This window comes from Bos grunniens, chromosome 4, assembly GCF_055505025.1.
Source record: "Bos grunniens cultivar Pamir isolate PY7600 chromosome 4, Bosgru_T2T1.0, whole genome shotgun sequence".
Lineage (NCBI taxonomy): Eukaryota > Metazoa > Chordata > Mammalia > Artiodactyla > Bovidae > Bos > Bos grunniens.
The window spans coordinates 694,920-708,754 of NC_141168.1; the positions used below are offsets into that span (position 1 = coordinate 694,920).

Sequence of the window (13,835 nt, forward strand, 5' to 3'; positions counted from 1 at the left end):
TCAGGTGGCCAGTGTTTTGGAGTTTCAGCTTCAGCATCGGTGCTTGCAATGAACATTCAGGACTGATTTCCTTTAGGATGGACTGGTTGGATCTCCTTGCAGTCCAAGGGACTCTCACGAGTCTTCTCCAACACCACTGTTCAAAAACATCAATTCTTCTGCACTCAGCTTTCTTTATAGTCCAACTCTCATATCCATATATGACTACTGGAAAAACCATAGCTTTGACTAGACAGGCCTTTGTTGGCCTTTGTCTCTGCTTTTTAATAAGCTGTCTATGTTGGTCATAACTTTTCTTCCAAGGAGTAACCAACTTTTAATTTCATGACTGCAGTCACCATCTGCAGTGATTTTGGAGCCCCCAAAATAAAGTCTGTCACTGTCTCCACTGTTTCCCCGTCTGTTTGCTAAATTACCCAGATTTCATCAGGGGCACCCTTCCCATTGCCTCCCATATGTCCTTTGACATCACTTGATTCTTTGGTAATTTCCTTACTTTTTGGCACAACAAAGTATTTCAGGCTCAATGGAAGTACTTTCACTTCTTCAGCCCTGAAGTCAACTGTTTCTCAAAAGATCCCTAGTTCCTTTTACTGGAGAATGGTATTTACGAGCAAGATCTGGGAACTATGCATATGATCTGTACACTTACATCATACTCCCTCCAACGCCTCAGGGCTCTTTCCAGCCTCCCCCTTTTCCATGGTTATAAGATCTCCAACAGCAAGAAACCTGGCTTGCAATATCCAGTGTATGTGTCTCTTCGCCAGTATATCCAGGCTGACTAGTCACTAGTGCTAGGCCTACCACTGTCCCTTCTGTGCTGGGGAGCAGAGGCCTCTAGAGAGCTTTAAAAGAGAGAAAGATTAAAGGGATATCAATCAGTTAAGACACTACTGTAATAATCTAGGTGAGCCAACGAGGACCAAGCTTTCTTTGATTCCTCTAGTTGCACAGCAAAGAGATCCACTTGGTGACTTGGTGACGTCACTCTTGGTGACGTGATTTTGTCACCAGAGAAGCATCTCAGAGACACAGGAATAGCAGTCTTCAATGGTTAGGGTAAAACGAGTCTGGATGGTAGAGTCAGCTAACAATTGTCGTCCGCTATCTGCCTCTACAAGGATGAGGTCACCGGCCACTGCAGTAGCTACCCTTCCACACCCCTGAAAGGAGTTTAGGGCAGAGACCAGGAATGACGGAGGCCCTCTGTGCTCTGGGAAAACTGGCAGAACAGGCTTTAGGCAGTTTGATATGTTCAGGAGAAGATTTTATGAGCTCAATTTCTTGCATCCCGTCATAGCTTAGAAAATCACTATAATCATTAACAAAGATGTCTGCCCTTGTGACCAGTAGCAACCTTCTGCCAAAATGTGTCCGATTTCATGCACCTCCTTCACCAAAATCACACATATACTACCCCCCCACCCCGACCCCGACAAGCTCTTTGGAACAGTTCCTCAGAACTATCTGACAGGCTGTCTTCTGAACTATGGTCCTCATTTTGCCCCAAATAAAACTTCACTCACAAGTCTCATTTTGTGTATTTATTCTGTCGACAGCATGAAAGGGAGGCCGACTGTGCCCCTCCCCTCTGCATGAAGCTAGTGTAGAGGTGCAGGGAATGAGCTAGGACACAAAGCTGGGAAAGGTTCATTAAAGCCCAGCCCCTCCACCAGAGGGGAATCTAAAACAAAGCAGAACGGATTGAACTTACAGAGAAGGCAGCACTTTGCTCTGAAACTAGACAGGATGAATGCAGAGGCTGAACTTCTAAAGTTCTGCACTGGAACACTCATGATCATGCTCGTCTTTCCTCTGAAAAATGTCTGCCCCGAAGATAAGGAAAGAGGCACTATGAAGAGGTTACAGGAGTCCAGGGTGTAGAGTAACATGCTATCAAAGACCTAAGAGCTGGGCTGTATTTGCCGACAGGCTCAGTGTAGAAGGAGATGGTTCCACCTTGCTGGGAAGGAGCCAGAATTTCAGTGGGGTCACAAAGGCAGCAGAGAGGCTGGAGACTGATTGGTGCACAGAGTATTTTATTAGGTTGGTAGTTTCAGGCCATGAATTTTAAATCATAACTAAGCTCAAACACATCTTTATTAATCAAAATAGGAACCATTATAATCAACACATCTTTCCCAATGAGAAATAAGTTTGCTTATTCTTCTAGCATAAAAATCCATGCTTTGGGATTCGACGAACTCTTGGAAAGCATTTCCTGCCTCTTCTGGTTGTGGAAGCATTTTCCCTGCAAAAAGTTGTCAAGATGCTTCAAGAAGTGGTAGTTGGTTGGCAAGAGTCAGGTGAATATGGCAGATGAGGCAGAACTTCGTAGCCCAATTCATTCAACTTTGTTGCAGAGAATTGGGCCCTTTCTGTTGACCGATGCCAGTGCTGCAGTTTTCAGTGCATCTCATCCATTTGTTGAGCATTCTTCTCAGGTGTAATGGTTTCATGGGGATTCACAAAGCTGTAGTGGATCAGAGGGGCAGCAGAGCACCAAACAGTGACCGTGACCCTTTATTGGTGCAAGTTTGGCTTTGGAATATTGCATCAGTTCAGTTCAGTTCAGTCGCTCAGTCGTGTCTAACTCTTTGCGACCCCAGGCCTCCTTGTCCATCACCAACTCCCGGAGTTCACCCAAACCCATGTCCATTGAGTCGGTGATGCCATCCAACCATCTCATCCTCTGTCATCCCCTTCTCCTCCTGCCCTCAATCTTTCCCAGCATCAGGGTCTTTTCAAATGAGTCAGCTCTCTGCATCAGGTGGCCAAAGTATTGGAGTTTCAGCTTCAACATCAGTCCCTCCAATGAACACCCAGGACTGATGTCCTTTAGGATGGACTGGTTGGATCTCTTTGCAATTCAAGGGACTCTCAAGAGTCTTCTCCAACACCACAGTTCAAAAGCAGCAATTTTTTGGCACACAGCTTTCTTTATAGTCCAACTCTCACATCCATACATGACCAATGGAAAAACCATAGCCTTGACTAAACAAACCTTTGTTCACAAAGTAATGTCTCTGCTTTTTAATGTGCTGTGGGTCAAGGTGGAGAGGTCTGACAGAATGTGGTCCACTGGAGAATAATATTGCATAGGAACCTGGAATGGTACGACCATGAATCAACGTAAATTGGAAGTGGTCAAACAGGAGATGGCAAGAGTGAACATTGAAATTTTAGGAATTAGTGGATCTAAAATAGACTGGAAAGGGCAAATTTATTCAGATGATCATTATATCTACTACTGTGGGCAAGAATCCCTTAGAAGAAATGGAGTAGCTCTCAGTCAACAAAACCGTCTGAAATGCAGTAGTTGGGTGCAATCTCAAAAATGACAGAATGATTTCTGTTCATTTCCAAGGCAAATCATTCAGTATCACAGTAATCCAAGACTATGCCCCGATTGCTGATGCTAAAGAAGCTGAAGTTGAAAAGCTCTATGAAGACCTACAAGACCTTCTAGAACTAACACCCAAAAAAGATATTCTTTTCATCATATGGGAATGGAATGCAAATGTGGAAGTCAAGAGATACCTGGAGTAGTGGGCAAGTTTGGCCTTGGAGTACAAAATGAAGTAGGGTAAAGGCTTAGAGAACACACTGGTCATAGCAAACACCCTCTTCCAACAACACAAGAGACAACTCTACACATGGACATCACCAGATGGAAAATACCAAAATCAGATTGATTATATTCTTTGCAGCTGAAGATGGAGAAGCTCTATACAGACTGAAAAAACAAGACCAGGAGCTGACTATGGCTCAGATCATGAACTCCTTATTGCCAAATTCAGGCTTAAATTGAAGAAACTAGGGAAAACCACTACACCATCCAGGTATGACCTAAATCAAATCCCTTACAATTATACAGTGGAAGTGACAAACAGATTCAAGGGACTAGATCTGATAGCCAGAGTGCCTGAAGAACTATGGACGGAGGTTTGTGACAGAAGGCACTGCTCAAGACCATAATCAAGAAAAAGAAATGCAAAAAGGCAAAATGGTTGTCTGAGGAGGCCTTACAAATAGCTGAGAAGAGAGGCAAAAGGCAAAGGAGAAAAGGAAAAATATCCCCATCTGAATGCAGAGTTCCAAAGAATAGCAAGGAGAGATGAGAAACCCTTCCTAAGTGATCAATGCAAATAGAGGAAAACAATAGAACGGGAAAGACAAGAGATTTCTTCAAGAAATACACAACCTTGACAAACTCCTTTCCCAATTTGGAATCAGTCCATTGTCCCTCGTCCAGTTCTAACTGTTCCTTCTTGACCTGTATACAGGTTTCTCACAAGGCAGGTAAGGTGGTCTGGTATTCCCATGTCTTTAAGAATTTTCCAGTTTGTTGTGATGCATGGTAAGGATAACAACAAATTTTCTCTTCAAGAAAATTAGAGACATGAAGGGAACATTTCATGCAAAAATGAGGACAATAAATGACAGAAATAGTATGGACCTAACAAAAGCAGATGATATTAAGAAGAGGTGGCAAGAATACACAGAAGAACTCTACAAAAAAGATCTTCATGACAAAGATAACCACTATGGTATAATCACTCACCCTAGAGCCAGACATCCTGGAGTGTGAAGTCAAGTCGGCCTTAGGAAGCATTACTACGAACAAAGCTAGTGGAGGTGATGAAATTCCCATTGAGCTATCTCAAATCCTAAAAGATGATGCTGTGAAAGAGCTGCACTCAATATGCCAGCAAATTTGGAAAGTTCAGAAGTGGCCACAGGACTGGAAAAGGTCAGTTTTCATTCTAATCTCAAAGAAAGTCAGTGCCAAAGAAGGTACACCTTACCGTGGATCACAACAAACTGCAGAAAATTCTTAAAGACATGGGAATACCAGACCACCTTACTTACCTCCTGAGAAACCTGTATACAGGTCAAGAAGCAGCAGTTAGAACTGGACATGGAACAATAGACTGGTTCCAAATCAGGAAAGGAGTATGTCAAGGCTGTATATTGTCACCCTGCTTATTTATCTTGTGTGCAGAGTACATCAAGAAAAATGCTGGGCTAGCTGAATTAGAAGCTGGAATCAGGAATGCCAAGAGAAATACCAATAACCTCAGATATGCAAATGACACCACCCTTAGGGCAGAAAGTGAAGAGAAACTAAAGAGCCTCTTGATGAAAGAGGAGAGTGAAAAAGCTGGCTTAAAACTCAGCATTCAAAAAGCTAAGATCATACCATCCGGTCCCAACACTAAATGGCAAGTAGATGAGGAAACAATGGAAACAGTGACAGATTTTATTTTCTTGGGCTCCAGAATCATTGCAGATGGTGACCGCAAACCATGAAGTAAAAAAATGCTTGCTCCTTGAATAAAATGTATGACAAACCTAGACAGCATATTAAAAAGCAGCGACGTTACTTTGTAACACAGGTTCGTATGGTCAAAGCTATGGTTTTTCCAGTAGTTATGTATGGATGTGAGAGTTGAACCAAAAAGAAGAATGAGCACCAAGGAATCGATGCTTTTGAACTGTGGTGTTGGAGAAGACTCTTGAGAGTCCCTTGGAGAGCAAGGAGATCAAACCAGTCAACCCTAAAGGAAATCAGTCCTGAATACTCATTGGAAGGACTGATGTGTAGTCCAATACTTTGGCTGCCTGTTTTGAAGAGTCGACTCATCAGAAAAGACTGATGCTGGGAAAGACTGAAGGCAGGAGGAGAAGGGGATGACAGAGGACGAGATGGTTGGATGGCATCATCGACTCAACAGACATGAGTTTGAGCAAGCTCCAGGAGATGGTGAACGACAGGGAAGCCTGGTGTGCTGCAGTTCATGGGGTCACAAAGAGTCGGACACAACTGAGGGACTAAATAACAAGGCCGCCAAGTCAAAGTCTTTATCACAGACATGCAGGATTTCTCATATGGATCATGTTCATCCAAATTTTTATCTATAGGATATGCTGCTGCTGCTGCTGCTGCTAAGTGGCTTCAGTCGTGTCCGACTCTGTGCGACCCCATAGATGGCAGCCCACCAGGCTCCGCTGTCCCTGGGATGCCATTTCCTTCTCCAATGCATGAAACTGAAAAGCGAAAGTGAAGTCGCTCAGTCGTGTCCGACTCCTAGCGACTGCATGGACTGCAGCCTTCCAGGCCCCTCTGTCCATGGGATTTTCCAGGCAAGAGTACTGGAGTGGGTTGCCATTGCCTTCTCTGATAGGATATGATTCTACAGCTTTTTAGAGGAAATACCACAAGACAGAAAGGCTCATGCTTCTTCCTAGGTTAACACGGCAATTACTTGTTTTGAGGTTGTAAATTGGCCTTGAGTGACAGGTGGCCTTTCAGCTTTAAGCTGCTGCCTAGCAAAAGGGATGAGACTCACCCTTTCATGTATCTATAACTCACATGATGTAATTTGGGGAAGAGAAAGAAAAAAACACTCCTTCCCTTGCTTCTGGTTTAGTGTCCTTGCTTCATGTTGTGTGTTTAAGACCCTAGAGCAATGTTATGAGATTATATATTTACATATCTCTCCATAGCCACACACACACACACACACACACACACTTATGTATACCTATTACATACAGACTCACAGATGAGGGGAGGGGGTATCCTTTATTCACTCAGGACCTGCTGTGACACGTACTGTGCTAGCCTGAAGAGATGATAATCAACATAATAAATATGGTTCCTGTCCTTACCAACTTAAAGCCTCAGTTCAGCTCAGTTCACTCAGTTGTGTCTGACTCTCTGTGACCCCATGGACTGCAGCACACCAGGCTTCCCTGTCCATCATCAACTCCCGGAGTTTATTCAAACTCATGTCCATTGAGTCGGTGATGCCATCCAATCACCTCATCCTCTCTCAGCCCCTTCTCCTCCCACCTTCAATCTTTCCCAGCATCAGTCTTTCCAAATGAGTCAGTTCTTCACATCAGGTGGTCAAAGTACAGGAGTTTCAGCTTCGGCATCAGTCCTTCCAATGAATATTCCTTTAGGATGTGGACTGGTTGGATCTCTTTGCTCTCCAAGGGACTCTCAAGAGTCTTCTCCAACACCACAGTTCAAAAGCATCGATTCCTTGGTGCTCATTCTTCTTTATGGTTCAACTCTCATATCCATACATAACTACTGGAAAAACCATAGCTTTGACCATACGAACCTGTGTTACAAAGTAATGTCGCTGCTTTTTAATATGCTGTCTAGGTTTGTCATACATTTTATTCAAGGAGCAAGCATCTTTTAACTTCATGGTTTGCGGTCACCATCTGCAATGATTCTGGAGCCCAAGAAAACAAAATCTGTCACTGTTTCCATTGTTTCCTCATCTACTTGCCATTTAGTGTTGGGACCGGATGGTATGATCTTAGCTTTTTGAATGCTGAGTTTTAAGCCAGCTTTTTCACTCTCCTCTTTCATCAAGAGGCTCTTTAGTTTCTCTTCACTTTCTGCCCTAAGGGTGGTGTCATTTGCATATCTGAGATTATTGGTATTTCTCTTGGCATTCTTGATTCCAGCTTCTAATTCAGCCAGCCCAGCATTTTTCATGATGTACTCTGTACATAAGTTAAATAAGCAGGGTGACAATATACAGCCTTGACGTACTCCTTTTCCTGATTTGGAACCAGTCTGTTGTTCCATGTCCAATAGGCTCTGTCCCTCCTAAAGGTGATCATTCAAGGCTGCCAGAAATTGAATTAAAATATCCTTCGAAACCACTTGATATGCTTTAAAAACTTACTTAGGCTGTCCTCTGCAACTGTTTGGCTTTAAGGAGACTAGAGTGCAAATATAATTACCCTGATTGAGTTTAAGGGGAAACAGAGCGATCAAGAGCGGTTTGTCCTGCTAGCGAAGGTATTCAGGAAACACGGGCGCTCGTCGGAAATCCTGCTGAGGGCGGCTGTCGGGTCCCCGCGATCCCGCGGGCGAGAAGAAGCCCCGCCTTCGCGCACAAAGCGGCCTATCCAAGCTCCCTTGTCTCCAGGGCCGCGGAGAGAATTCCGTCAGGAAATCGTCCGTCGGCTGTGGGCGGTCAGGACCCGCAAACTCAGGAGCGTGGGCTTCTCCTTCCGCAGTATCCCGGCGCGAAGCGCGGCCCAGGTGACTGGGAGAGCGGAGCCCCTTCGGCGAACACGGAAGCCGGCTGGCTGATCGTTCCGCGCCGCAACTTTCACGCAAAACCCGCCCGCCACGCCTCAAGGGCGCCCCGCCCATCCGTGATGGCGTCACAAAGCACCGCCCACTCCGCTTCAGGCGCGCGCTCTCAAGCCTGTGAGGCGACACCCACGCCGAGCCCAGCTCCCCCCAGTGTCAGAGGCGCCCCGCCAGTCCGTGATGACGTCACAAAGCACCGCCCACCTCGCCTCAGGGGCGCTCTCTCAAGCCTGTGAGGCGACACCCACGCCGGGCCCGGCCCCCCCAGCGTCAGAGGCGCCCCGCCCACCCGCGCCAAGAAGCCACACACCAGCCAGCCCCGCCCAACCCCCCGCCACCGCGGCGCTGGCGGGCCTTGTGGGATGACGTCCCTCGCGGGCCGGGCCCACCCCGCGTTGGGCCGCACCCAGGCCTGGGGCCACACCCGGCTGCCGCAGTGGAACACCTCCGCTCCTCTCCGCCACCGCCACCGCCCTGCGTGCTGACGTCACACGGCGCCGCGGGCGGAAGCGCGGGCGGGTGGGTCGGGCGGCTACGCCGTCCCCTCAGAGGGGCGCTGCAGCGCGGGCTGAGGCGCCTCGGCCGGGAACCGAGGGGAGCGGTACGCGGCGGGGCCATGAGCGGCTCCAGGGCTCCGGGCCCCGAGGTGGGCGCCTCCGGGGCAGAGCCCCCCGGCGCGGCGCTGAGCGTGGACGTGGCAGGGCTGCTGGCACAGCTGGCGCGCAGCTTCGCGCTGTTGTTGCCGGTGTACGCGCTGGGCTACCTGGGCCTGAGCTTCAGCTGGGTGCTGCTGGCGCTCGGGCTGCTCGTGTGGTGCCGCAGGAGCCGCGGCCTTAAGGCCACCCGCCTGTGCCGCGCGCTGGCGTTACTGGAGGACGAGGAGCGCGCCGTGCGCCTAGGGGTGCGCGCCTGCGACTTGCCGGCCTGGGTGAGTGGGCGCCGCGGACCCCGGCCCGCCCCCGGACCTGACCAGCCCTGCCGGCCTCCGCTGGTCAGGGTCAGGGGCCCCGGGCCCGCTCTGACCCCGCCTTCCCACTCGGTCTGGGAGGTCCTCGCCTACCTTTACTCTGGCCCAGGTCAGACCAGGGATGCCCGCCCGCCACGGTCCCGGCCCTGACCCCGCCTGCCCGCCCGGCCGGGAAAGCCCGTCGGGAGTACCGACCCACCACTACCCGGCCCGGGTCGGGTCCCCACCCGCCCTGACCCCGCCTGCCCGCTGGGTCAGGGGTCTCCGCCCGCCACTACTCCGCCTGGTCGGGGTTCCCACCCGCCCCGTCAGGGGTTCCTGCGTGTCCTCGCCCCACCCGACCGGATCCCGCCCGAGTCAGGGTCCCTGCCCGCCGCGACCCGGGTCCTGGCGCTGGCCGCCCGCCCGGTCGGAAGTCCGGGCTCGTCCCCGCCCCTCCCGGGTCTGGGGTCCCCTCATTCCTCGACCCCTCCCACCTGGGGCGTTCTGAGCCCCGGGCGCTGGCGTCTGTCCGAGCCAGGTAAATCGGGGGTCGCCGCCGCTGTCGCCGGGCCCCCACCCCGGCCCGCAGACCCCGCGGGTGGGCGCCTTCCCCTCTCCGCGCGGGCGGGTCCCGAGCGCAGGTGAGGCGCGCCCCGCGCGCTCCTCCCGCGGCCACGTCGCCGGGCCTCCCCGCGCGGTGCCGCGACTCCCGCCGCTGGAATGTGAGCTCGGGGCGCCTGGTGCGCTCCGCGGGCCTGGACGCCGCTCGCTTCTCTGCTGCGGAGAAGGCGGCCAGCGGTGAGCGGGGAAGGGCGGTTTCCTCCTCCGCTGAGACGCCTCAGCCGTTTCTCGGTTGTTTCTGACACAGTTGAGCAGTGGGGGGTCCGCCAAAAGGTCCTCTGATGTTACGATAATTGGAGGTTTGTTTTCACATCTTTGGAAGTAACGTTATGAGCTGAGTAGCTTTTATGTAGGGTAGACTTGAATCCGAGGTGAATTTTAGGTGGGTGGGGGCAGGAAGTTTTGGAAGAGTTGCACTAATGGAAAGAGTCCTGGTATTGATTATGTTTACACCCAGCAATTCTCATAATTTATTTATGCAATGTGGAAACCAATCGAGTTGGCTTCCTCCTGCTTTCTTAGCCATAAGTTGGTGTCGCAGTTTCAGGCAACAGGAAATAGTGCTTATTTTAAGATAAATGATGCTCATGTTAGGCTTGATGTAAACTTCATGGGGAAATGGCCAGCCAGTGACTTTCAGAAGGGTCGTTTTCTGTTAGCGGAGAAAAGGACTTGGCGTGTGATCCCTGTTTCCAGTCATAAGACATTTGTCATGGAGTACATGACACAGGCAGACAGGTTGCAAAGCTGGAGTGCCCAGGGTCAGGAGGAACCTAACCTAATGGCTACTACCTGTGAGGACAAATAGCAATTGTAGTAAGAATCTCACAGTCAGGGACTTTGGGAATTTAAAATTCTATCAATACATGGTGGATGTGTGCACAGTAGTATTTGGAAGAATCAGAATAAGTAGTGTGGTGTAGCTTTTCGCCAGTAGCAGCAAAGAGGAGTGAAGTGTAGAAACCCAGGTGTGAAAAGCCAAGAACAGAGATGCACTTTTTGGAAAGGCAGAAGGACTTTCAAGTGGCATCTTGTGTCTTATGTTACACCAAATTAAATGATTACAGAAAGTAACCAAAAACAGTGAGTAGGAACATTAATGGCACCCCACTCCAGTACTCTTGCTTGGAAAATCCCATGGACAGAGGAGCCTGTTAGGCTGCAATCCATGGGGTCGCTAAGAGTCGGACACGACTGAGCGACTTCACTTTCACTTTTCACTTTCATGCATTGGAGAAGGAAATGGCAACCCACTCCAGTGTTCTTGCCTGGAGAATCCCAGGGACGGGGGAGCCTGGTGGGCTGCCGTCTATGGGGTCGCACAGAGTCGGACACAACTGAAGTGACTTAGCATAGCATAGCATAGCATAGCATAGGGACATTACCCAAACAGTAGACATAATCAGGGTCGAGAGTCACAGGAATTGGGGCTGTTGACATTCATAGATAGTTGGTTATGGGGCAGTTGGCTAACATCAGTGCTTGTGAAAGTTGTGAAATGCATGCTGTTTTAACAATAAATTAACAGGTATGTTTGTTACCATATTGAAGGACATGACAAATTGTTATTATTTTATTAACAGAAGAAAAGGGTGATTAGCCAAAGATTCCTTTCTTGGATTTTCCTCAGTGTGACTTAAACTGATGAACCTTGGTGTTCATCTCGTAAAGTATGGAATTTCTATTTTTCACACAGCTTTTCACTTGTTCATCAAATTTGTATTTGCGCTCACATTACATGTATATACACTTAAACACGCCTGTATTGCTTAGAAAACTGCTGTGAGAATTCACACAAAATTTGATTGTGATCATATCCAAGAAAAGCCTAGGAGTCTGAGGTTTGAGGAAGATGTTTTAATACCTTTTTTATTGTAATACCCATGTGTTATTTTCCTAATAAAGCCAGTAAATTACACTGCCTAGAAGTGGACCTGCTGTTCTGTTATAGCTAGGAAATAAATCAGCAATAGAAATCGTTCATATATAAGAAGAGTTAAGATTTCTGTATTAGTAGTTCTTTGATTTTTACTGTACAAACTTAGGTTCTTCTGGTTGGTATTTTGCTTTGAACAAGATGTGTTTGTGCAGATTTCATAGTGGGTCATTGACAGCTGTGATTCACAGCAGGGTAGAAGCAGAGGAAAACATGAAGTAATGTGGTACTCACTTCCTAGCTTCACTTTTGAATATGTTTACTCACAATTTTTCTTCTTTTTATTTAGTAAAGTAAAAATTTATGTTGGCTGATAAACAAATATGAATACTTTGAGAAAAGTGTATATACTATTTCAAATCAAGGCTATTAGGAGGATATGAAAAACGGCTCTCATTTAACATGTGACAATTCTGTAAGACTTTGATCTTACAGCTTTAATGAACCACAGTACTATTCATTTCTTTACTCTCTTTTTTCATCAACAGGGAAATCACCTGGTAAGTCTGAGTTGACAGATTGAGGACTGGCCTTTTTGTTGTCCCTGTGGTTGTCCCTTGTCAATTGAGCCCTGTAAAATTAGACTATGGTTGAAGAAAATTCTTGAAGAGTTTTTCATAGAGATGCGTAAAGATGGTTTTCCACTACGATTTTTGTTTATTTGAAAAAGTAGAACTTGATGTGAAGTCTGCCCTTTTTCCGTTTTCACTGCTGCCAATTAATGTTGATTCTATGGCAGCAAATAATTAGAAACCCAAACCTGCTGTAAATGACTATTGGTCTTCTATGCTTCTTACACCTTGATGATTGAGATTTAAAGCACCGTCAGCTTATGTGTTCTGCTGTTTTTACTGTTATGCACTAGCTTTTCTTTAGGGAGAGCTTTCTTCCTGTGGTTCTTCTGGGAAGTTCAGGAGAATTTTAAGTCTAGCCAAAATTTATTATGTGTACAAAGTTTGGTCTTATGTAAAGGAACGGCAAATACTTTTATTCTCAGTGTTAATCATTGACTTATCCTATTAAAAAGTTTTGTGAAGACTCGTTAACAGACTTGTAACTACATCAGGTCCCAGAGTTTAGCTATTTTAAACTGCAGTTGCAACTTTAGGCCCTAGACCAATTAAGTGCTTGGAGAAAATGTTGGGACCTCCTCAAAGCTATGAAAGAGATGTGGATACTCTTCGGGTTTCCTTTCTGCACCCGCTACTGCTGTAGTCACCGGCAGCTCACTGTTGTGCCAAGTGCTTCATGAAGTTAGAGCAGAAGGCCCCACGGTGCCGGACGTAAAGCAGTAAATACCTATTCACATTCAGGATCTATGCATACATCAGGTTGTGTGCTCTGGGTTTTCTGCTTCAGGTGAATATATTAGCCTCACTTTATATTTCAAGATCGGAGAATGTAGAGCTAGGACTAAACTGTAAATAATTAAACAGATACAGGAATTGAAAATATATGTAATTATATTAAGTTATATTTAGTTAATATATGTTGTATTAAGTTATATTAAATATTTGTGTAAAATATAGATCTTGGTCCTGTGAAGAAACAATTATCAACAACTGACTAGTCACTTAGTGTTCTCCTTAGGCCTGGTGAACTTCTTACTATATTCTTTGTGAGTTTTCATGATTTCTATACTAGTTGCGACATTTAACCTTGAATGATATCACAGATGTTGAAAATAGATTAAAAACGACTGAATTGTAGACGTTAAATGAGTGAATTTTATGGTATGTGAATTACTTGTCAATAGTGCTATTGAAAAATATTATAGACATTAAATTTCTTTTAAAAATAAGTGAAACAGGTGATTAGTTATAGTACAGAGTAAGCCACACAAACCACCTTGCTTATGGAATTCCAACTAAAGCTGTTATACCTTTTTAAAATTATTGTTTCAATGTAAATTTGGAGTAATTTATAAAGAATATTTAATGAACGAGGAGGGCTTATGAATGAAAAAAGTAACTCCATAAATATTATTACCTTAAACCTAATGTTACTTTCTACTTCCCTATGGTTCAGTGGTAAAGAATCCACCTGGTAAAGAATATAGGGATGTGGGTTTGATCCCTGGTTCTTGAAGATCCCCTGGAGAAGGAAATGGCAACCCACTCCAGTATTCTTGCCCACGGACAGAGAATCTGACACAACTTAGTGACTAAACAACAACAGATGTTACTTTAAGCATT

At 46.6% G+C, this 13,835-nt stretch overlaps 1 protein-coding gene and 1 long non-coding RNA gene across 12 annotated transcripts in view; one reads left to right on the forward strand and one right to left on the reverse strand.

The window, feature by feature from the left end:
* Positions 1–2,025: 2,025 nt before the first annotated feature.
* LOC147373357 (uncharacterized) lies at positions 2,026–8,221 on the reverse strand. 2 transcript variants are annotated; one of them, XR_015161825.1, is made up of 2 exons: positions 7,777–8,221; positions 2,026–3,109 (listed from the first exon to the last, which is right to left on the reverse strand). It is a non-coding gene; the product is annotated as an uncharacterized LOC147373357 (long non-coding RNA). The 2 variants fall into 2 exon arrangements; XR_015161824.1 differs by having other exon boundaries at positions 7,719–8,174.
* Positions 8,222–8,366: 145 nt separating this feature from the next.
* ESYT2 (extended synaptotagmin 2) overlaps positions 8,367–13,835 on the forward strand; it is a 78,892-nt gene continuing 73,423 nt past the window's right edge. For 8 of the 10 annotated variants that reach the window (XM_086394650.1, XM_086394651.1, XM_086394653.1 and 5 more), the window contains exon 1: positions 8,367–9,062. In XM_086394650.1, the coding sequence (XP_086250776.1) occupies positions 8,751–9,062 (312 nt within the window). In that variant the 5' untranslated portion in view covers positions 8,367–8,750. The remainder of the gene's footprint in view (positions 9,063–13,835) is intronic. The other 2 variants (XM_086394667.1, XM_086394665.1) reach the window with 2 other exon arrangements.